The following is a 24,305-nucleotide window of genomic DNA, read 5'->3' on the forward strand; positions in this document are numbered from 1 at the left end:
TCATGAGCACCAGGTGGCGATGTCCTCTCACAGAGCAACACCAAGGAGTTCAAAACACACCAGCTACAAAGATTTACATTAGGACATTCACCTTCCCTCTCCCAGAAAACCCCCACTCAATTGCCAGTGATCACAGACAAGAAAAGGGGACAGGGCCCTTTCTTGTACCACACGGGGCCTGCCCCCTACCCTCTCATGCACACAACAGTGCAATAACAGGACGAGTACTTTTGACCAAGTGTAAAACCACAGAGAAGTCCAAGTTTTACAAAAAAGGTAGAGGAAAGGGTATGAAACACAAAGGCACACACCACCACATATACACAAGTAACCTTTAAGGGATGCACATCTGACAGAGTTTGTCCTCAATCCCATTTGTCACCCCTGGAGACTCAGGAAGGGAGAAAGTAGGCTGCTGGTGCATGAAAGGAAAGGCATGGGATTCCCCTCGCGGGCCAGGAGACACAGCGGGAACAGCAGTGGTGGGAAAACATCCTATGTCGGAGGGGTGGGTGCTCAGGACCCTTGCTGGCAGGGTTCTCACTGAGCCCGAGACTGCGCCTTGCCAGGCTGGCCCAGAGAAAGGGCAAAGGGACACCCCCGCCTTGCCTGGCACAGTGTTAGAAAGGAGATTCAAGATCCCTTCTGCCTAGAAAGCCCCCCAGAAGAACAGCATTAGGATGAGGTCGCGCCTATGGAGCATCCTCAGGGAGGAAGAGACCCGGGGCACAGACATAGTCAGCATCCTAGACAGGGAAGGCTTGAAGGTATGAAGACTTGCTCTCAAAGTGGTTATTGCCCCTGGCTCCCTGCCTGGTCCATCCTCAGTCCTCTCCCTTCTTCGCTCAGCTGTCCCCTGCCCCGCCCACCCCTTCTTCTGCCTGCTGCAGGGAAACCAGCCTTTCCCCGCTGACCACTGCCAGTTGTCAGAGTGTATTTTCTTCCTCTCCCCACCTACTCCACAGCTGTGTGTTTCTACCCACCGACCCTCAATCTGTGTCCTGATTCCCGTGGGTGAGAAGCTCAGCAGACACTTGACCCGGGTCTCCCGCTGAAGGTGGAGATGGTACTAAGTCTACAGTGAGGCTCTTCAATGATCTCTGGTACACAGTAGCCGGGCAGAGGGCACAGGGTGTGATATTAAACACCGCAGTGATGTCCCTTCCACTGAGTTCATATGTTTCCTCCCTGACTGTGGCAGGAAACTGTGCCCTGTGGTGCAGTGAACTCAGGTCCAACGTCCTGGTCCAAAGGTGAGATGAGATGGCGGCCGGCTGACGGGAGAAACTGGACCTAAGGTGTCACAGGAACAATTCCTCCTATCAGAGCTCCCTCTGCTGGAGCCAGTTAGCATCCTGATAGCCATTTGGAGAATGAGGAAAGGCTCAGCGCCAGCATGTCCCAAGGAACTGGGTGACACTCAGGGGAACCCACTGGCCACATGAATGTCAAAACGGCTGTGGGCGAACAGCAAGCAGCTACGGAGCCAGTTCGCAGGAAAGCCTGGCTTCAGGTTCTAACTTAAGTACCATTTCTGAAGGTTCTTTTGTTTCCATTTTCTAGCATCAAAAACTTTCCAAATATTATGAAATATATATGGATATATATACGTCAAACCCCCAAAACATGAGGTATATAAATTCAAATTAGTATCCAGAGGAACTTCCCTCAAACATATAGTTCAAAGAACCCACTTTCCAAGGGGGAATCGGGTTTCCCTTCTGGATCCCCCTTCTGTCCTCCCTGACCCCCAATTCATTCCTTAAGGGAAGTGAAAAGCAAGAGGGATGCTGGAGAGGGGACAGAGTCTTGGGACACAACCCAAATGCAGGTTGGACTGGACCATGATGTGGTCCCAACCCTGTTAGGAATGAGCTAAAAAGTCTCCCTCCATGCTCTAGGTCAATCTGTAATAGATGAAGGGCCCAGCACCACCTCTGAGCTCTGATTAGCAAATGTACATGGAGACAGATCAAAGCCCTCATAGAAACAAGACTGGATGAATTGGTTAGATCCAGTCTTGAAAGGGATATAAAAAGGGGTCAGTCCAGCCCTCACCTTACACTTCTTCACAAGCACAGTTCCTTGGGGCATCTGGCAAGATGCGTGATCGTTACCATCTGGGTCCAAGTTTTCTATGGGATGGGTTGCAAAGGGTGAGGAAAGTTAAGGAACCACAGCCTGATTGGTCCGCATCAGAACTGGAGTTTGACAGTTTGCAAAACAGAATGGGAGAACAGGGTGGGACTGTCCACCAACCTGGCCCAGTGGCGCACACGCGCACACGCGCACACGCACACACGCGCACATGCACACACGCACATATGCACATACACAGACGGCACAGAGCCCAGCGTGGGCTCTACTCACAGTGACTTGATGAAACTCATGGAATCTTTGAGCTGGTCTGGGATGAGTTGGGAAGAAGGCTTTGGGCTCCTCTCCCTGAGGACAGTTCAGATGCTAAGTGGGATGCAGACTCTGGTCTGATCAGAGAGGGGCTGGAAACATCATGGGATGCCACCCCAGAGAGGAATCCCAGAGTCCATCCATCCACACAAGAGAACCAGACGCCTCTTTGGACAGGTCAAAAATGTGAGGAGGGAGGGCCCAGAGAAGCCAAGGACTATTATGAGAGCTGAATGTGCTCCCCGAAGCCTTTGCCTCCCTGACCCTCTTGGCGAGAAGTACTTCCTCGCTGTACACAGAGGCATCGATTTCTGATGTCACAGCAGTTTAGCGGTTCACCCCTTTGCCCCCCAATCTTGCACAGTGAGAGCTCCTCGCCTCCAGAGAAGGAAAGAAAAGCAGAAACTCCGCTCTCATAGGAGAGTGGAAGCAGCAAGAAGCCAGCTGAGGTACTGAACCTCAGGCTTCACAAGGCCAGGGTATGGAGTGCCTGTGCACTGTCCGTACCCTAAGTGTGCTGACCATGTCCCCTACTTAGGGGGGCGGGGGGGTTCCTTGCCTACCCAGCACCGAAAACTCCATGGGAACAGACCGAGGATGGCCCTCATCCCTTGTCCCCTTTGTGGTGGATGAGGTTTATGAATGACATCACCTTACTCTGGCTGCCCCCTGTGGCCTGGAGGGATGGGGGATGTCCTGTCGCCCCCCGTCTGGGGGGGGGGGACGGGACAGAAGGGGAAATGAGAGTCGGGAGGGCATGGCACCGACTTCCACCTTGATTCTCCCGCTTCCCGCCCTGTGGTCCCCACGGCCCCTCCTGGCCCAAAGACCCCCCCCCCCCCCCCCGCCCAGCTCAATCCTTCTCCTGGGCAGTGCTGTCCTCAGAAATGCCCTGGGCAGCCAGTTCAGCCAGCACATTATCCAGGTAATTGGCATCTGGGTAGCCGTGACCTGTGAGATTAGAGCCGAACTCTGTCTTGTGGTGGACCTCGTTCCAGACGACGGTATCTGACTCGCCCGTGGTGCTGGAGGTGCCGATGGCAAAGATGAGGCGGCGATCCCAGGCCACAAGCAGAAGCTTCAGCACCTGAGTGAGTCAAGGCAGGAGACCAAAGGCAGACACTTAGTGCCGGTCAAAGACTATGCCTTGGATGGCAGAGTCTTCCCAAAGGTCCACCTCTTCTTGCATCATGATGCCCCAAGCGGCACAGTGAATAGAAGGACTTTGGGTGTGGAGTCAGGGAGGCGCAAGTCTTGGTTCTGTCACCAGTGAACTGTGGGAACTTGGACAAATGATGTCACCTCTCTGAGCCTTAATTTCCTTACTTACAAAATGGCAATGCTATGATCTGCTAAATGTTACCAGAGTTTTCATAGTAGAGACTGGCACACGCTACTCAAGAAATGTTAGCTACCAACATCACGGCTAAAAGATAGGACCTAGGAATTCAAGGCACTTATGATCCCAGAGCTTCGGAAGCTGTGCCTTCGCTAGCACCCCCCCCCCCCCCGCCAAAGGTGGTATTAGTGCACATGCAGCTAAAGACGTGCCGTAGTTCTCCAGTGACGTGGTTGAAGTGCTGTGACCTCTACCAGGCTATTTCATATTTATTTGCTCCTCTGGTCCTCACGAGCACACTTGGAGGCAGATCTGGCAGGGGCTATTATCGTCTCTATTTCATAAGTGAGGCCCAGTGAGGTGTTAGGCCTTGCAGAATGTTCTAATTCAGCGAAATTAAAAAAAAAAATCGTTGTTGAGTAAGACAACTGCCTAATATCCTATCCAGCATGAAGAAAGCACCCGATGAAAATACCCTGGATTCAAAAAAGAACTACCAGGGGGCACCCAGGTGACTTAGTCGGTTGAGCGTCCGACTCTTGATTTCAGCTTGGGTCATGATCTCAGGATCGTGAGATTGAGCCCTGAGATGGGCTCCATGCTCAGAGGGGAATCTGTTCTCTCCCTCTCCTTCTGCCCCTCCCCTTGCTCTCTCTCTCTGAAAAATAAATAAGTATTGGGACACCTGGTGGCTTAGTCAGTTAAGCATCTGCCTTCGGCTCAGGTCATGATCTCAGGGTCCTGGGATCGAGCCCCACATTGGGTTCCCTGCTCAGCAGAGAGCCTGCTTTTCCCTCTGCTGCTCCCCGTGCTTGTGCTCTCTCTCTCTCTCTCTCTTTTTTTTTTTTTTTGACTTATTAACACTGGGGCGCCTGGGTGGCTCAGTCGTTAAGCGTCTGCCTTCAGCTCAGGTCATGATCCCAGGGTCCTGGGATCGAGCCCCGCGTCGGGCTCCCTGCTCTGCGGGAAGCCTGCTTCTCCCTCTCGCACTCCCCCTGCTTGTGTTCCCTCTCTTGCTGTGTCTCTCTCTGTCAAATAAATAAGTAAAATCTTAAAAAAAAAAAAAAAAGAACTACCATCAACATGGTATGGGCTGGAGGTGGGTAATTATAACTGTTACAGCAATAACAATAGCATACATTAGAAATATGATCGAGCTCCCCTGAGTGTTCACTTACAAGTAGCAAGCACTGGGTCATGTAGTAGTTACGACAATTAAATACAACAGGTATTCTCATTAATCCCCTTTCTGCAGATGAAGAAGCTCAGCAGGATAAGACTTGCCCTGGTCATACACCAGGCAAGCGCAGAGGGGGACTTGACTTTAGGACTGCCTGACTCCACTGTCCGTCCATGGTCTGAATCACTACTCTGTTGACTCTCAGATGCGAATCTGTATAGACTTCAGGGAGGAAGATGCTTCTGCACTGAGGATCGGAGGGAGAGGAGGGTGTGAATACAGTTAACCCTTGAGCAACACGGGTTTGAACTGCTCAGGTCCACTTATATGTGGTCTTTTTTTTTTTTTTTTTACAGTCCTATAAAAACTTTTACAGGACAGCACTTACAGTTTTCTTAACATTTTCTTTTGTCTAGCTTGCTTTATTGTAAGAATACAGCATGTCATACATATACCATACAAAATATGTGTTAATTGACTGCCTATGTTATCGGCAAGGCTTCTGGTCAAGGGCAAGGTTATCACTGGTTAAGTTTTGGGGTAGTCAAAAGCTTTATGTGGAGGCGCCCCTGGGTGGCTCAGGCAGTTAACTGTCTGACTTGATTTTGGCTCAGGTCATGATCTCAGGATCCTGGGATGGAGCCCTGTGTAGGGCTCCACGCTCAGTGGAGAGTCTGCTTGAGGGTTCTTTCCCTCTGCCCCTCCCCCCACTCCCTCTCTGCTCCCCCCGCAAATAAATAAATCTTTCAAAAAAAAGTTTTATGTGGATATCCACTTCAGGGAAATGGGGACCAGCTCCCCTGACGCCTGAGTTATTTAAGGGTCAACTGTATATCAGTAGAAAAGGACATGTAGACACAGTAAATAAATATGAGCTGAAGCGTGTGTAATTACAACAATAGTTTTCACCATGCTGGGCATTTTACAAATGCTACTTTCATTTAATTTTTACAACATCCTGTCCATGCAGATAGAAATGATCACCACTAGTTTATAGATCCGGAAACTAAGACTTCAGAATGTTAATCTTTATGCCAGTCCCCACTTCTGGTAAACTGCAAAACTAGGACTCAGACCAAAGCCAGTCTGGCTCCCAAATCCATGTTCTTTATTACCTTGCTGTGCAAGAGCCCAAGGTTAGGGCCCTGGACCAGCCGACAAATGAAGGATAAGGGCGAGGAATTAGTATGAGGGGAAGGTTTAGACCCACACTGCTGTAGGTCTTATATGCCAAACTGAGAAGGTTTTACATTGTAAAGAAGGAAGGGAAAGATATCAAAACAATTTTTGGGGTTTTTTTCCCACTTTATTTCTTCTCAACAAAAAAGCTTGATGCTAGCAATGTCCACAATAGCCAGACTGTGGAAAGAGCCAAGATGTCCATCGACAGATGAATGCATAAAGAAGATGTGGTATATATACACAATGGAATATTATGCAGCCATCAAAAGGAATGAGATCTTGCCATTTGCAACGACGTGGATGGAACTGGAGGGTGTTATGCTGAGTGAAATAAGTCAATCAGAGAAAGACATGTATCATATGACCTCACTGATATGAGGAATTCTTAATCTCAGGAACAAACTGAGGGTTGCTGGAGTGGTGGGGGGTGGGAGGGATGGGGTGGCTGGGTGATGGACATTGGGGAAGATATGTGCTACGGTGAGCGCTGTGAATTGTGCAAGACTGTTGAATCGCAGATCTGTACTTCTGAAACAAATAACACAACATATTTTAAGAAAAAAGAAAAAGAAGAAGATAGCAGGAGGGGAAGAATGAAGGGGAGTAAGTCAGAGGGGGAGACGAACCAGGAGAGATGATGGACTCTGAGAAACAAACTGAGGGTTCTGGAGGGGAGGAGGGTGGGGGGATGGGTTAGCCTGGTGATGGGTATTAAAGAGGGCACATTCTGCGTGGAGCACTGGGTGTTATGAACAAACAATGAATCATGGAACAGTACACCAAAACAAATTATGTAATGTATGATGATTAACATAACAATAAAAAAATTAAAAAAAAAAAAAGCTTGATGCTAGAAACCGTGCTTTAGGATATCTAACCTGTGGGCGCCTGGGTGACTCAGTCTGTTAAGCATCTGACCTGATCTCAGCTCAGGTCTTGATCTCAGGGTTGTGAGTTCTAGCCCTGCGTTGGGCTCCACGCTGGGCGAGGAGCTTTACTTTATTTTTTTTATGGAGCCTACTTTTTTAAAAAACAGGATATTGAACCTGGTAGCAGGTGAAAGATGAAAGGATTTACTAGGTTGGGAATGGCAGGATTAGAAAAGAGTCAAGTGGTTTAGTGGGCAGTTCATGGGGAAATGCCCCAAGTGGGGTGGTGGTTCAGAGCAAGGGTCCACTAACATGTCCAATCTGGGTCCCAAGGATCCTGGGTATGTCATTAACATGGGGAAGGAGGCATGGAAGAGGAGCAGCTCTTGGCAAGAGGATTCAAGTTTTAGCAGTAGGACTTCACAGTGGACATGTTTAGCCAGCAGTTGGGACTGTCAATCTGGGGCTCAGGCACCAACTTGTGCCTGTTCAGGGCAATCAGGTATCAGGACTAAGCCTGACTCCTAATCTGAGGATCCTGCACTGGGCACATCTTCACGATGTGGTTGATTTTCTCATTGTTCCAAACGATCTGCTTTCTCCTCTGTACAAGGAGAACATATCCATACCCTTTGCCATGGGACCCAAAGAGCCACTTGTGGGCAGTTCATGACCCCATTGCTTGTATAGTGCCCAGGGCTGGTGAAATGTGAGTAGGAGCAACAAGCTTTCAGGGGCAACTCTAGTAGGATTGTACCATTCCACTTGGATTTTCTCTTGGTCCTCGGCCCCATTCCATGGGAAGGGCATAGATCACAGAAGGGCTGCTCCTTCAAGCCGGATTCCAGGACATGGAGCCCAGTGGAGCAGATTGAGCTGACTCAAGCAGCAAACAAGCTACAGCCACTGGCATGCAAAGTGCATGAGAAATAAACATTTGTTGAAGTTGGCCTCTGAGACTGAGGTTGTTTGTTACACAGCATGACCTGGAGAGAGCTAGCTAAAATCCACCTCTTGGGGCACCTGAGTGGCTCAGTCAGTAAGTATCCACCTTTGGCTCAGGTCGTGATCTCAGGGTCCCGAGATCGAGTCCTGCATCAGGCTCCCTGCTCAGCAGGGAGTCTGCTTCTCCCTTTCTCTCTGCCCCACCCCTCCCCCTGCTCGTTCTCTCTCTCACTCTCTCTGTCTCAAATAAATAAAATAAAACCTTAAAAAATAAAATAAAATCCACCTCTTGTCCAGCACTGCGCCCTAGCACCCCACAAGGTGCACAACACCCCCCTAGATCGATGGTTCTTATCCTTTTTGAGGTTAGGGAAGGTTTAGAAAATCCAATGATTTTCTGGCCTTTGCCACAGAGAAATGAACACAAAAACTTTATTCTAACTTTACAATTTATAGAAGCACTGAAGTCTGACCATGAATCACTGGGAATCCAGAAACCCAGTGATTTCTTCCCTCTGCCTTTTTGGGGCAGTCAGAGAATACAAAAGTACACTATAAAAAAGTAATCTCCCCCCAGTTAAGATCCCTGTCCCAGAGCAGCGCCTCTGAAGCTTTAATGTGCTATCAGATCACCTGGGATCTTGTTAAAATGAAGTAGGTTCTAAGGTTCTGCATTTCTACCAAGCTTCTAGGTGTGGCCCCCGGTGCTGGTCCCAGGACCAGCTGCTAAGCAGCAAAGCCTGAGAGAAAGGACCCCAAAATAGATGAATTATTGCCAGTATTATCCAGGACAGAAAAAAGCCCTGCCCTCACCACCCTGCAAGAGAAAAAAATTCTAATCCTATCCACCCTTACCTATGGCTGACTCAAATATGACCTCGTTACCATGTGCATCTAGAGTAAAAAGAGACCCTGCTCTTTTTAGCCTGCGCATGGCAGGAAGCAAAACTTGGGGCCCTGACACAGAGGTAAATCCTCCTCCACCCCACCCAGACGCCCGCTCTTACTTTTCTCCCTTTCTCGCTGTCCGGAAGGTAGCAGTGTCGTGGGAAGCCACGGGCGCTGAAACTCTTCCCAGGATTTGGGTGTTCTGGCCCCTGAAAGCAGAAAGAAAGACAGTGAAGGGCAGCTTTCAAAATATTTTTAACGAAGGGGTGCAGACCGTGACTAATTCAAATAATGATGACAAGAATAAGGGTCATAGTGTCTAGACAGAGAACAGATCCCAAAGCCGTGACAGTAGCGGTTTCACCTGGGTTTGGACCCAGAGCTGCTGCTTCCCAGAGGTGTTGGCTGGAGCCCTCTCTTGGCATGTGGGTACCCCGGCTGTTAAATAGGGAGAATATGAATGTTAAGTGCGTTTGGCCCCAGAGCATAGTAAGAACTCAGTAAATGTTCATCATCATCATCCATCAGCTATGCCGGCTCTTTTGTTTTACAAAAGAGGAAAACTTGCAGCCTAGAGAGGTTACCGGGCTTCTCCAATGGCTTTGCCAAAACTTAAGCCCAGGTTTCCTGGGGCACATTGAACGGTTTACCTCCAAACTACTCAGAATCACAAAAGTGCCTCTGAGCCAGGGGCCATGCGATCACCTTCTTTATCCATTCATCCACTGGTGGACACTTAGGTTTCCTCCCTGTCTTGGCTATTGTGAAAAAAGCAGTCTCGGGCCACTGGGTGGGAAAGAAACTGAAGCAGAATTCAGCCAGAAGCCAGGCTTCGTAATCAGGGTCCAGAACGTGTCCACAGGCCCCCTGAGCAGCTCATGAAAAGGGCAGGATTTTCTCCCAGTACTGCGGCACGTACTTCCCCCAACCCGTCCCCGCCCACACACAAATGTCTGCCTGTAATTTCTGAGCTTCTCTGACCCGTGAGGGTCTGTGGAACCCCTTGAAAAATCCCTTCTAGATGAAACCAATATAACAATGATAATTCCATGCAGCTCCTCGCATAAGCTCTCACACAAATGGTTAAATGAGTTCTGGCTGAAAAAAAGTGAATGAATGCACGAACACCAAAATTGCAAGAAAACACAGACTTTGGGGATCTTTTTTGCTTTTTTGTTTTATAATGGATGGTGGTTCCAAATCGATGTTAAAATCCTGTGATTTAAGAAAATTTTTAATAGCGTGGTAGATCATCTATCATTTGGCAAACTGAACAGCGTTAAGTGCAATATCGGCGAAGGGAAAGGTCCCTTGTGGGCTGAGAGCCGCAACACCGTCTTCTTGGGGATGCTTGGAGATGCGGGACCTGACAGCCCTGAATCCCGTATTCATGTGAAACCACTCCACATTTACAACACGCTCACGGCCACGGCTGTTTGTCGGCCAGGCTGCCCGACGGAAGGGCCGGTTCCCACCACGGCTCTACCCGCGCCTCGCCCGCCTGGGACGTGCCCGGGGTGCAGCCAACACAGACGCCGGCCTGGCCCGGACCCAGCAGGGTTGCCTGCTTCCGGCCTGTCACTGAGCGGAACAGTCACGACTCTGCTTCCCCCGGATCAGAGTTTCTCCCCCAGGGAATCACTCTCTGAAGGCGGAGTTCCAAGTTCTCGACTCCTCATGGAAGCCCAAGCCCGTGCAGTCTCTGGGAGTCTCTGGGGACAGGGACAGACGTGGCCCTGGTGTCCTGCTGCGGATGTTCAGGGGTGGGTCTACGGGGCGGCTGTCCTGACCGCAGAGAGATGCATTTCCCCTGACACAGGCTTGGGGCCCCTCTACCCCCTAGTGCCACCTGTCCGTTCTTCCGTCCCGGAGGCTGAGAAAAGCACCTCCTGCAAGAGAGTTGCACTGCCGCGATCCTCGCCCACTTCGGTCTGTTCTACTTGCCACCCCGGGGCCGTCGGCCGTCTCCCGACTCCCATATTGTCAGTCATGTCCCTACCATCCAAACTGGCTGCCTCCGGTCACTGCAGAAGTCTCGGCGGCCCCCGCATCCAGCCTTAATTCGCTCTCCCTTGCTGCCAGTGCCTCCGGCGTTCGGGCCCCATGACCCAGAGTGGTCTCCTAACTGGCCTATCAGGTCATTGGCCCTCATTCTTCTGCCCTGCACACCTTCCTGAACCGCACTCCCAATGCACAACTTTCCATGCCGCTAGTCATGCCCAGCAGCCTCTCAGCGCTCCCCAGCCTGGCGAGTGAAGTTACCGCCCTCCACACGCTGGCGCCCTTCCACGGCCCGGCCACAGCCCTCCTTTGTCTAGTCTTCTCCAACCTTCATGCGCCCTCCTCCCATCCCCCACCTCTGCCGGCCATAAGTCCCAAATTAAACTCTTCCAACACCCCCACTTCCTCTCCGCTACCACTCCGCTGTGTCCGCCCACTACAAATCTCTCCATTTCTTCATGGCTCTCCAGGCTCTACTACCATGTGCCCTGCACCAGAAAGTCTCCTCCGACCCTCCCGGATAGACAGACATAAGCCCTCTTCCTTACCCTGGCAAGTAGCATACTCCAATAATGCCAGTGACCAGGCACTGAGCACCTCAGCACTGTGCCCAATACCACAATGTGCACATACAAATGTTATCTCCTGGCCTTCCAAACCCTCTGCACAGGAGGTTCCCAGCTATACAGATAAAGAAACCGAGCTCAGAAAGGTCAAGGGATCGTCCAAAGTCCCAGCCAATAAGGAGTCAACCAGCAGTCAGAACCCAGGTCTGCCAGACTTTGGAGACCCTGTGTGGCCTCCCACAGCCTTCATCAATGGTGCGCACCGTGTTTTGCTCTATAGTTTCGTGATGTGTATTTATTTTCCCCTGACTGGCTGGTAAGTCCCTCAGGGAAGAACCCTGTTTTTTATTCAGTTCTTTTCTTTTACTGACTATCACCCCCCCCCGTTTTATTTCTTCCATGTGACTTACCACTAGTTGGAAGTACCTTGGTTGTGCATCTGTGTGTTGTCTTCCCCATCCCCCTAGAGTGGGGACATTAGGGGAGAAAGGACTGTCCGTTTTGTTCACCATTGTTTCTCCAGCACCTAGAATGTGCCTGGCCCATAAACCATCTTCCAATATTTGTTAAATAAGAGACAGGGGCGCCTGGGTGGCTCAGTCGGTTAAGCGTCTGCCTTCGGCTCAAGTCATGATCTCGGGGAGGGATCAAGCCCTGTGTGGGGGCTCCCTGCTCAGTGGGAGGTCTGCTTCTCCCTTGCCCTCCACCCTTCCCCCTGCTCGTGCTCGCTCTCTCCCTCTTGCTCTCCCAAATAAATAAAATCTTCAAAAAAAATAAGAGACAAAACGGAAGAAGGCAAGGAGGAGGAAGGAAGGATAAACTAATAAATATTTGCCCAATAAATGAATCCAATAAGTACCCTAGATCATTTTGGAAAAGCTTCAATGTGTGAAGGAAGGAACGCATTTGTATTTACTGGCAGGAATACTGTTCAATTTGTTCCTTAGGACTGCCTTTCAAAGACTTAAAAGAGGAGAGAAATGCCCCTCCCCCAAATCAAAGCCAAGGAACATCTATCAAATATTAAATGCAAATGCCATTTGACAAAGAAATTCTACTTCTGGAAAATTATTCTACAGATACGCTCACAGGCATACAAGGTTATTCACTTCAGCATTATTTGTTGTAGTAAAAGATTGGAAACAATCCATATGCCCGTCAAATGGAGACTGTTGAATATAAACTATGGTACACTTACACGATGGATTATCACCCAGAGCTAAGAAGGAACAAGGAAGATACACTGACATGGTAAGATCTACAGACTATGTTGTTAATTGAAAAATGCAGGGTGCAGAACGGTGTGTCTAATATGTCATGTTTTGGGTGCGCATGGGCGGCGCGGAAAGAATCTTCGCTGCGCAGGCAGAGAGAAAGCTGGGGGACACGTAAGAAAGTCAGAACAATGGTGGAAGGTCAGGGGCAGGGGCTGAGACCGTGTAGATGGGAGAAAGGAAAGTTTTCATAGTATGAAATTATCTTGGCCCTCTCGGGCTGCTGTAACCAAATGCCACAGGCAGGGTGGCTTAAACAACACAAGTGTGTTTCTCACCATTCTGGAGGCTGGCCAGCAGATCCAGTGTCTAGTGGGTGCCCCCTTCCTGGTTCACAGATCCTGTCTTCTCCCTGTGGCCTCGATGAGGCCAGGGGAGGGGGGGTCCCTGGGGACTCTTTTACAAGGGCACCTGTTTGTGGGGGCTCCACCACATAAACTGTTCGGTTTCGCACGTTCCCAGCTGGAGAGGAACTTGCACCTGGGGTCTCTCCCACCGCTGATCTACATGGTCTGTAGGCCAGACCTCGGATTTAGACTTTCGAGTTGATGCTGGAATGAGTTAAGACTTTGGGCACTATTGGAACAGAACGCATCTTGCACACAACGACAGGAAGCCGATGGGATGCTATAGGCTGAAAGTCTGTGTCCCTCCGAAATTAATGGGTTGAAATCTAACCCCAAGGTGATGGTATTTGGAGGTGGGGCCTTGGTGGCGGGGGAGGGGGCGGTGTGTGATAAGGTGAACCCTCCTGAATGGGATCAGAAAGGAACCCTCCCTCATGAAAAAGACCCCAGAGAGCTCCCTGGCCCCTCCTGCCATGAGGTTATGGCAAAAAGACATCTATGAACTAGGAGGCAGGCCCTTACCACACAGTGAATCTGTCAGCACCTTGACCTTGGACTTCCCAGCCTCCAGAACTGCGAGAAATAAATTCCTGTTGTTTAAAAGCCACCCAGTCTATGGTATTTTGTTACAGCCGCCTGAAGAGATTAAGACACACATATTTCCTGCCAACATGTAAACCTAAAAAAAAAAAAAAAAAATGGCCAGTGGCTTGAGAGTGAGCTCACCTGAATGCCGGGAGGGATGCTGTAGATGATCCGGATGGTTTTGCAGTCGGGGTGGCCAGGCAGGGAGTGAGGGATGAGGTGGTACTCCATCTTCCCCGGAGGCTGGGTGCCTGTCTTCACTCCATAAATGGTCTTACAGGTTGGACACTGCAGACTGCCATCCTGAGGGGACAAGGCCGGAACAGCCACATTGGGAATCAGTTTTGGTAACAACCTCCCTCCCCACCTAACGCTGCAAGGAAACGAAGATAAAGGGCCAGGGGAACGAAATGCACCCAAACAAGGAAATTCCACAACTCAGCTCCCTGCTAAGGGACATGTAAGAGAGACCCCACCCTTGAAAGGGAGACCAGCTCACGGGGGCAGGTTAAATCATTATTTACCCGCTAAGTACCAGATGAGGGGGGCAGACAACAAAGCACCAGGGAGCAGCCACTGCCGAACTGCCAAGCCTCACAACCCCTGAGGAGTTTGCTAGAAATAAAGATGCCTGGACCCCACCCCAGGACACCGAGTTGGACTGGTTGGGGGTGGGGGGTTAGCTACAGAACATAGCAGTTAAGAGTAAGAACTCTGAAGTCAAACCACCTGGATTTGATTCTCAGCCCTGCCATCTACCCTGCTGTGTGACTTTGAGCAAATTAATTAACTTCTCTGAGTCTTGTTTCTGTTTTTTGTTTTGTTATTTTTTTTTTTTTTTCCACAGAACAAGGAAAATAATAGTATCTATCTCACTGGGTTGTTGGAAGGATTAAATTAGATAACCCACGGGAAGTCTTGCATACCATGAAGTGGTGTATCTAAATGTTATTCGTGCTTTTATGATCTCTGTGGCGAGTCTAATGCTGGTACAGGTTTGCAAACCACTGCTCTGAAAAGACAAAGTGGGTGCCATGTGCCGGAGTAGATGAAGCTGACTTTTAAGAAAATGATCCCTGAAGAAGAGCTGTGAATTGGCTTTGAAGGAGGGAGGATAAGGTCTGCACATGCAGTGAAGGGGGGAAGGAGTCCTTAGTTATAGCATTTTAAACCTTACAGAGTTTAAACAGAGTTTACATCTTGTTTCATTCAGGCTCACCTGATAGTGGCTGAAAAAGAATGTTAGCCTTATTATTACTATTAGTCTTAAAAATGAGTCTCTTTGACAGAGAGGAAAACTGAGGCACAGCACAGTTGAAGGCCAGGGTCCCAGCAGGTGTGTGTAAACCCCCCAGCTCCGCACTGCACCTCGGTGGCTGTGTTGGGGTGCAGGGCCAGACTCCGGATGCAGAGATATAAGGGACCCTGGCTTTACAGCGGGGCCCAGCGAGGCGGGAACTGCATGGGTGGGAGGAGCCTTGTTCCTAGGCTTTCCAGAAGAGAGTGGGTGAGAAGGAAGATGTGAGCAAGGAGCAGTGTGTGCAGAAAGGGCTGTGGCACAACAGGGACCGGAGCACTCCAGGACGTCTGCACCACCTCAGGAGGGCAGAGATCCTCTGCGGAGCTATGTGGGGACTTTTCAATGGAAGCTCTATGAATTTAAACGAATAACTTGTATTCAGGGTGATGGAGAAGGTTCCTTCACGTGATCGATGGATAGGAACCCAAGGCTTGGGGTCAAAAGCCCAGGGTCCTGCTCTCTGCTCTCGCCTTAACTTGCTTCATGACCTTGGAGGTGAATCACTTCATTTGTCTCTGGGCCCTTTTGTTCCCTCTTCTGTGCAAAGAAAATTTAAAATGCATGCTTCAAAGCAGTGCAAAAAGAATGAAGGATAGTGTCTTGAGGCATATTTCTGAAGCACTAAGGAAATAAATACAAAGAGGTGCTAGATTATTCTTGAAAACAGACACCAAAAATGGAATGAATGTGCTAAAAACCCCTTTAAATCCGAAATAACCTCTTAAAACGCAAAATCCCAGTGAAACCTTTTAACTGAGGGTCAGAAAAGTGAGCACCAGACCAGACAGGCATCATCCATCAGAGACTGAGTGTGAGCTCTCTGAGACAAGAAAGATCCCAAGGTCAGCACTATGGGAACTTAAATCACAGGGCTATATAAAGATGAAGGGGAAAAAATTACAGCTCTCATATCAAGGAGATATCAAATTGAATAATAATGGTAATAATACCCTGTAAAGTAGATGTTGTTTTATCTCCATTTCCAGATGGAAAATGAAATCTCAGAGAGATTGAGAATCTGGCCCAAGGTCATTCAGTTGCTAAGCCAGGGTTCCGGCTTGGGTCCACTGCCTCTCTTGCCTCTACTTTTTCCCACAGCAAGAGCAGTCCAGAGCACTCTCCAAAAGCCAGACTCTTTTGGGGGCGAGGGGATGAGTAAGCAGCTGCGGGTATCAGGGAAATCTCAGACTCTGATGCGATCCAAGCTGGGTCCGGAGAAGCAAGTAGGATTTGAATTCATGGAGATAAGGGAGTGATGGTTATTCCCAGCACAGCAAAGAACTGGAGAAAAGTCAGTGGCTTCATGAAAGCTCGGACAGTGTAAGGAGAGAGTTGTCATCTAAGGAGTCTCCCAGATTCCCGGGAACCAGCTTCCTGGAGGAATACCACTCCACCATCAATGATGGACAAGACAAGCACCACAAAAGGCCCTCCCCTCCTCCAACAGGGAGCTTCAGAGGCCTACCAGGAATACTTTGGCAACAGTCCCTAATGCTTCTGAGGGTGTTTTGAAATTGTCCAAAGAAAATGAATTGTAGGGGCGCCTGGGTGGCTCAGTCGGTTGGGCGTCTGCCTTCGGCTCAGGTCATGATCCCGGGTCCTGGGATCGAGCCCCGCGTCGGGCTCCCTGCTCAGCGGGGAGCCTGCTTCTCCCTCTCCCTCTGCCTGCCTCTCTGCCTACTTGTGCTCTCTATCTCTCTGTCAAATAAATAAATAAAATCTTGAAGAAAAAAAAAAGAAAGAAAATGAATTGTAACGAAAATCACTAGCCCTGGAGAAGAACAAGTAATTAGGGAAATCCATCTACACTGGTAGTAATGAACACCCCCACAGGCCCATTGTCATGGACACCCCCCCCCCCAAAAAGCCCCTCAGGGACTGGAAGTCTATACCTCTCGGACCATCACACCCAGTGTAGAGACTGGGAGCAGTTGGCTAAGACGGGTTATCATTTTGTGGAGGCTTGATCCTGATCACCGGGGTGCAACCCCAACAGGGCCCAGCGTGGGAGGTGAGCGCCCCACGGGCCGGCACTAACCTTGTTGCCGTTGTTGTACATAGCGACCAGGCAATAAATGTGGTAGATGTGGCCACATCTGGACAGCTTGCCCACCAGGTCAGGCTTGACTGTTGGCTGCAGGCCCTTGTAGCCCGAGGGGGCCGTGAGGCGCTCCATGCAGATGGTGCAGTCCTGGGGGCGGGGTGGGGGGGAGGGGGGACAGAGCAGAGAGGCTCTCAGCTCTCACCCGGCCCGGGAGGCCAGAGCATCTCCCCTGTGATTCTTGCATGGTCAGAGGTCAGGCGAACTGTCCCTGCTACTCTTCTAGAAAACCCACAAACCAAGGTAGAGACAGATGTGCCTTTGGGATTCTAAATATAGCTTTACCTCACTTTACACAATGGAAGAGTTCTGAAAATAATTGCTGGTGGTGGTCCGTGCTTACCTGGGGCTCACCCCCAAAGCTGTAATCTCCTTCAGGACTATAGGATGATGCACTGTCCTTTCTTGGTGTTCTCCAGTGACTTGGGGAGGAAATAGACTCTTGCCAACAGACCCTTTAAGCTGAACATCGGCCAAGGAATTGTACCTCAAGTGTACCAGAGGGGCTGCTGTTTAAATAAGTCTATAAAGGGATTTCTCAACCTTGGTGCTACTTGCATTTGGGGTTGGAGAATTCTTCGCTGAGGGGGCTATCCTGGGCACGGGTGGGTGTTTGGCATCCTTGGCCTGTCCCCACAAGCATTCCCTCTCCCCTCCAGACATGCAAAATCCCCTCTGGCTGAGAACCACCGATCTACATCAAACCCATTGAAAAGTCAGTTCATGATATGATAATGTAGCTTATCCTACTGTTGGTCTTAAATTCAGACTGTTAATGGAAAGATAGCTTGGAATCAATCAGCCCTTCGCTGAACGGGGTGGGTCGGGGGTCAGGGGGTGTCTGCAGCTCCGGACCACCGACCTCGGAGCCCTGTGTCAGCTCTGACCAGCTCTGTACCAGTCAGGGCACGGAAAGTTGCTCCCACTGCATCCTGCGGAGAAATCCGGCAAGGGGAAATGCTGGGGGGTGTGAGCCCTGCCCTGCTCCCCCTGCGCTCACCTCATCTGGCGGGTGCCGGACTTTCTGCAGATACTTCTTCAGCACTTCTTCGGGGGTTTTACCTGTTGGGGGACAAGACGGTTGGTGGATAAGGGATCAAACAGCCTTGTCAAGCGGGGCATGCCAGAGAGGGGAGTTATCAGCCAGGCTCCAAGCAGGAAAGGGGAGGAATTCATTCTGCAATCGGATTTTAGACTCTGAAAGGGAATCAGCAGATGGAAGAGGAGGTGGGAGGTGTTCGTGCCCGTCTTTACCCCCTGTGGTCTTCTCCCTGACAACCCCCCCCAACCCCGTGCCTATTTTCAACAAACCCGCTTTTTGCCTGAGATAGGCTGAGTGGGTTTCTCTTCCATATAATCAGAGCCTGGGCAAAGCCCAAAGCATGTGGTGAGGCGACAGCTGGAGGCACTGTGTAAACTGTTACACATTAAAAAAAAAAAAAAAAACCCACGAGGTAGGCTTATCACTTTCCTGTTACAACGTGCTAAGTACTGTCTCGATCTATAATGTGGTGTCGGGGTGATGTTATTTCCCTGGGAAAGTAGGAAGGGGTGCCCACAGCTTCGGGATGCTGTTTGTCAGCTGAACCTTCCTTCAGGGCCTCCTTCCTGCCTGTGCGCAATCCGGCCACTTAAGGGGTCAGTACCTGTACCTACAAACTCGCACCAAAGGACCCCACCTCAGCTCTGCAGCCGCTCTTTCTGGCCGCTGGTACTGGTTGTTAAACGGTTTGACCTTCACCCCAAGCCCCCACCTGGCAACCATGTTTTGAAGTTCCAGTGGGAGCGCACCTATATTGTAACTTGGCCCAGGGCCTGGCAAGTAACAGGCTCTCAATTAATTCTTAGAAGCAGGACAGTGGGAAGGAAGGGCCTGCCTCCCGGCTCAGCAGAGACAGCCCTGCAGTGGGGAAGCAGCCCGCAGGGCTGCCGTGATTCTGGAATTTCTTTGGGGACGGGCCCCGGAGGCGGCAGCCCCAATCTGAAGGCAGGAGGCAGGATGACTCGGCCTAAAAAAGGGTCACTGCCTCCCTGGGCACCTACGTCTCTTAGCCGCTCTGAGCTTCCGTTTTCTCACCTATAAAACGGGGAAGAACAACAGCTCTTGCTCAGAGGGTTGCTTTGACAATTCAGAGAGCAGATGGACGCGCAGTCCTTTAGCGCTTTTCCAGCTAAGGGTCCAACACGCGCTATTAATAATCACAGGAAGAGTGCGAAGAAAGTGTGAAATCCCGTCATTTCCTATCAGATGATGATCAAGGCAATCGAGTTCATTTAAGTAGAGAACTCTTGATGGAGCAGGAAAGTAGGGCAAGGGTTTGAGGAGGCGGATCATGCAACCACCAAGAGCCGGGAGGCAGGCCCTTCCTTCCCACTGTCCTGCTTCTAAGAATTAAGCTTCTTTTAATTGAGAGCCTGTTACTTGCCAGGCCGTGGGCCAAGTTACAATATAAGTGCGCTCCCACTGGAACTTCAAAACATGGTTGCAAGGTGGGGGCTTGAGGTGATGGTCAAAATATTTAACAACCAGTACCAGCGGCCAGAAAGAGCAGCTGCAGAGCTGCGGTGGGGTCCTTTGGTGCGAGTTTGTAGGTACAGGTATTGACCCCTTAGTGGCCGGATTGCGCACAGGCAGGAAGGAGGCCCTGAAGGAAGGTTCGCATGGCCAGAGTCTAGGGGCTCTAGAGGGACACAGGACAGTGGTTACTCCCCAGCTGCCATGGATGCATTCTGGGGCACACCTGCCCGATACTGGCTGTGAGCATTTTCACCCCATCGGAAAGGTCCGAAAACAGACCCTCTGCGGTCACGTGACTTGCAAGTGGCAAAGCTGGGGTTGGAACCCAGTCTGTTTGGGTTTCAGTGCCGTGGCGATCTCCCTCTGTATTGTATTTTATTCTGCGTCACACTTTGTGGTTTTATGTTTCTATATTTCTGTGCTGCGTTTTTATCCTTCTTAAAAGCGTCTCCATCTGATTCATACACAATCCACTTTGGTACCGTCATCGGAACAGGTACTTGCTGGGCCCACTTAGCAGAGGCAGAAACGAAGGCGCACAGGGTGAAAAGCCACGGGTATGACCTTTAGTGATGGTGGCCGAGCCAAGGCTGGGACCCAAACCTTTGACTCCCATACCCCTTAGGATAAGGAGGCCAATACCTTTCTTGGCTTGTTTTTTGGTAGTCTTGCGGCTCGTGTTGGAAACCCCTGGGATGGATTTGATTTCACTCTTGCTGACCGGCGGTGGGTGGAGGACCAGCTTTGGGGGCCTGGTGAGACACACAGGCAGCCCCGCGGCGCTCATGAGAATCCCAGTGATGCCTGGAAGGGCAAGGCATGAGGCAGGACTGCAGAGTTAGCTCCCAACATCCCATTACTCCCCTCCCCATAACCCTGCCCTCCCGCTTCTCAGCAGAGTTCTCGGAACTCGCTTATTCTCCACCTCCCCTTCCTTGCTGCTTTCCCCAGAAATACATGCATTCACTCGCCTTCAACAGCATGTCTTGCTTTTAACAATCAGCTCTCCCCACACTCTTCCTGCCCTTCAAGCCCTACTCCCAAAATCCTCATTCACTTTAATTCTTTCTCTCTTATAAAATGCTCACTACCAGCTTTACTGCTCCCTTTTTCTGCCCCGAGCAAGGGTAGACCAGGGTCTCTCTTACCTGCCAAGGCAGGATTCACAGGACTGGACCCATTTAGGTTCTTCACTGGCACAGTGGGGACGCTGTGGAAGGCAAGAGCAAGTACATTATGGTTTTCACAAGCGGGATAAAATGGGTCAGTGTTGGAAACCCCAAAATTCACACAATGAGGGGTTCCCCTTTTCTACAGAAACTACGCATCCCGATTAAAGTCAGAGTCAGTTCTTAGCACCCCAACCAGAAGGGTTCCCTTTATTTATTTATTTTTATTTATTTTTTTTAAGATTTTATTTATTTGAGAGAGAGAATGAGAGAGAGAGAGTACATGAGGGGGGGAAGGTCAGAGGGAGAAGCAGACTCCCTGCCGAGCAGAGAGTCCGATGCGGCACTCGATCCCGGGACTCCAGGATCATGACCTGAGCCGAAGGCAGTCGCTTAACCAACTGAGCCACCCAGGCGCCCTATTTATTTATTTTTAAAGATTTTAGTGATTTATTTTGGGGGGGAGGGGCAGAGGGAGAGGGAGACAGAGAATCTCAAGCAGACTCCTCTTTGAGTGTGGTGCCCGATGTGGGGCTCGATCCCAGGACCCTGAGATCATGACCTGAGCCGAAATCAAGAATCGGGCGCTCATCCGACTGAGCCACCCTGGCATCCCTAGAAGTGTTACCTTTAAAATCTAAGACCAGGTCACCCTTCCACTCAGAACCCCAAAACTCAGAATGGCTCCTCAGTTCACTCAAGGTCCCAGCAATGCCTACACAGCCCTCTGTGACCTGCCAACACCCTCCACTCTCAAACCCTCACCTCCCTCGTCTCTCCACATATTGCTCACCATCCCAGTCTGCTCCAGCTGTTCTTCCCAAATGCCAGCCATGCCCCTTCCTCGGAGCCTTTGCATGTGCCCTTCCCTCTGCCTGAAAGGCTCTACCATCAGATAGCTGCTCAGCCTCCGCCTATGGACCCTCCGGTCACGGCTGACCTTCTCGTGAGGTTCCTAAGACCACCTCATTTAATACTATGACTCATCCCTCTCATCCCATCTCAATCCCTCTTACCTTGCTCTCTTTTTTTTTTCATGGAACTTAGGATTTTTTTAAAATAAGTTGTTGCTTTATTACCTCCCCTTCCAGAATCAGAGGCTCTATAAAGGCAGATATCTTTGTTTCATTCAGAACCTGACGCTAGCAGGCATTCAGTGAGTATTGGTCGACAGAACGATAAATAAAGAAGCAAGTTCAAACCTGGGTGTACGTAAGAGTCACCGAAGAAGCTTTTAAAAAGACAGAGCCCCAGGCCTGAATCAGAATTCCCATCGGGGGGCCCAAGAACCTGCATTTCCACCACCTTCTGCTGAAAGGGCGCAGATCCAGCCAGTCCCAGCCCAGCATTGGGAAACCACTGTCCCCACAGCTGTCACCCCTCCTTTTCCCTCAGAAATCTAAATATCAGGCAAAGCCTCCTCCTCTTTCTGTTGTCCCCAGAAACCCGAGCCAGGCTCGAGAGGAGTCCTCACAGCTGCCTGGGAAAGGCAAGCCCTCCCACGATGCCGAAGAGAAAAATAGCGGACATGTGGGGCTGGGTCTTGCGCCATCGCCCCCCCCCCCCCGACTGCCACCCAGGCTTCTACAGCTGGGCTCGGAGGGGAAGTGGGCTTGGAAACACATGGACTGGGTCACAGATGACTCCAGGAGCCAACAGTTCTGCTGTGGGGGCAGGGCTGTGCAGGGAAAACAGGAGGGGGAAGGGCATGTTCTGTTGTGTCTTTATATTGTTTATTATTTGTTTATTTGCCCATTCCTATTGAGCCCTACTTCGTTTGGCACGTTCTGTTAGAGCCTGGGGACACAGCCGTGGACAAGACAGCCCGTGGCCCTTCATCTCTGTGTGGTCATGGCGAAGAGGCACAGGGCCCATCTGCTCCCACGCACAGTCATAACCGCTCAGGGTGTATAAATCCATCTCAGACTTCCAACAACCTACGCAAGAGGGGCTATTATCATCAACCTCGTTTTAGTAGGCAAGGAGGTTGTGGCACAGAGAGGTTAAGCAAACTCGATGGAGGCCACACAGCTAAGGATTCCCACCCAGGAAGTTTGGCCACAGAGCCCACTGTTGTAGCCGCTCACCGGGCTGCATTCTCGTGTCCGTGCGAACCTTCTGTCACCCCACGTTGCAGACAGAGAACATGGGAGTGCAGAGAGCGTACGGAATAAACCCACGACTAAGACAGAGGAGTTGGCATGGGGCTGAGCAGGGGGTCTGTCTGTCCCCCACAAGCCCGCAGGGATGGGTGCTTCCCTGGCTGAATCTTCGGCGGGGGCGGTGGGGGGGGGGGCTGTCCCCTCTCGGGACGTTGACATGTGCGCTGGGGCTGTAAGGATGTGAAAGAACAAATGTGGGAGTGTTTGTGTCTCAACAGGCCACCACAGGCTGCTTTCCCCCCAGGATAAATCAAACCCGCATGGGGGGCGGGGAGGGGAAGGCTGCATTCAACACAAAGGAAAGTCGGCCAAGGAAAGTGGCCCAGCCTTGCTTCTGGACTCCGTGGCCTGCCCCACAGGGCCAGGCATGGTAGGGTGGATGAGGGTCAGGAAAACCAGGTTCGAGTCCCAACCCTGCCAGTAACTCCTCACGACCTCCCTCAATTTTTTCCGAGCCTCGATCTCCTTACCTGTGAACCTGTGAGGGTCTGGAGTTAGCAGATGCCAGGGGGACTTCCTGAAGATTCCCTACCTTAGTGCTTAAGAGCAAGGCCGCTGCCTGAGCCCTGGGTCTCCCTCCCAGGCTGACTGGCCTCTGCACAGCTGGTCTGGGGACCCGAGTGAAGGGTCTATTCCCCGGCTCCCCACCAGGGGGCAGCACTCGCAGTCCAGCCCCGCACCTGCCTTCCCCCTACCAGCTCCAAGGCGCCCTCCCTCCAGCTGATAAGTAGCTGTGATCTGGGTGACAAAAGCCACCTTTGTTCCCACAAACTGGACTGGCAGGTTTCCACACCCAATCTGGTTAACCAGGAAAGAGTCCAATCCCCAGAGCACACCCTGGGCAGCCCAAGAACCCGGGGAAGGGGCCAGGCCTGAAGAGAGGGAGGGTCTTCATGAGGACCCTGGACTCCGGGAAATACTGTGGGAGAGGCGGTGTCCCTGTCTTCCCAGGAAAGGGACAACGCGTCAGTAGGCTCTGGATGGTGGCAGCGAACTGGCAGAGGGGATATTTGCTTATGGAATGCAGAAGGGCACTGTGGAGGGGGCCCTGCACAGGGGTCAGGAAACCTGCCTTCTTGTCCAGCTTGGCCCTGGCTTTGTGCCTTTGGGAGAGCCACACAGCCTCCCTGCACTTTGCTGACACCCTCCATCTCTGTCCCCGGGGTCCCTGAGAGGATTTAGGTCAAATACTCTGTAAACAGGCAAGCCCTATGCAAATTGGGTGGTTGTTTACATTTTTGTTTCCCAACTATATGAGGAAGTTGAGCTCGATAAAGCCTTTTCTCTGCTGTAATAGTCCAATTTTCTCAGATTCTTGAGGACATCGAGTGTACAGTGTAAGGTTGAGAGGCGGGCAATGCTTAGGATTGTTGAGTTGGCCTTACCTGATCAGCTCCTCCCGCATGGTTGTGACTGGTTAAAATGGAAACCAGGGAGGTGGCCCATGTCGTCCCCACTGGTGGCACCCTG

At 50.8% G+C, this 24,305-nt stretch overlaps 1 protein-coding gene across 1 annotated transcript in view; it reads right to left on the reverse strand.

Annotated features, from left to right (window-relative positions):
• Nucleotides 1-3,262: 3,262 nt before the first annotated feature.
• DTX4 (deltex E3 ubiquitin ligase 4) overlaps nt 3,263-24,305 on the reverse strand; it is a 33,055-nt gene continuing 12,012 nt past the window's right edge. The window contains exons 3-9 of the mRNA XM_028111056.2: nt 20,653-20,714; nt 20,147-20,308; nt 17,987-18,048; nt 16,924-17,076; nt 13,727-13,888; nt 8,932-9,021; nt 3,263-3,496 (exon numbers count right to left, since the gene is read on the reverse strand). Of these exons, the coding sequence (XP_027966857.1) occupies nt 3,263-3,496; nt 8,932-9,021; nt 13,727-13,888; nt 16,924-17,076; nt 17,987-18,048; nt 20,147-20,308; nt 20,653-20,714 (925 nt within the window). The remainder of the gene's footprint in view (nt 3,497-8,931; nt 9,022-13,726; nt 13,889-16,923; nt 17,077-17,986; nt 18,049-20,146; nt 20,309-20,652; nt 20,715-24,305) is intronic.

This window comes from Eumetopias jubatus, unplaced genomic scaffold (assembly GCF_037043125.1).
Source record: "Eumetopias jubatus isolate StellerSeaLion01/CBP00866 unplaced genomic scaffold, mEumJub1_p1.0 scaffold_13, whole genome shotgun sequence".
Lineage (NCBI taxonomy): Eukaryota > Metazoa > Chordata > Mammalia > Carnivora > Otariidae > Eumetopias > Eumetopias jubatus.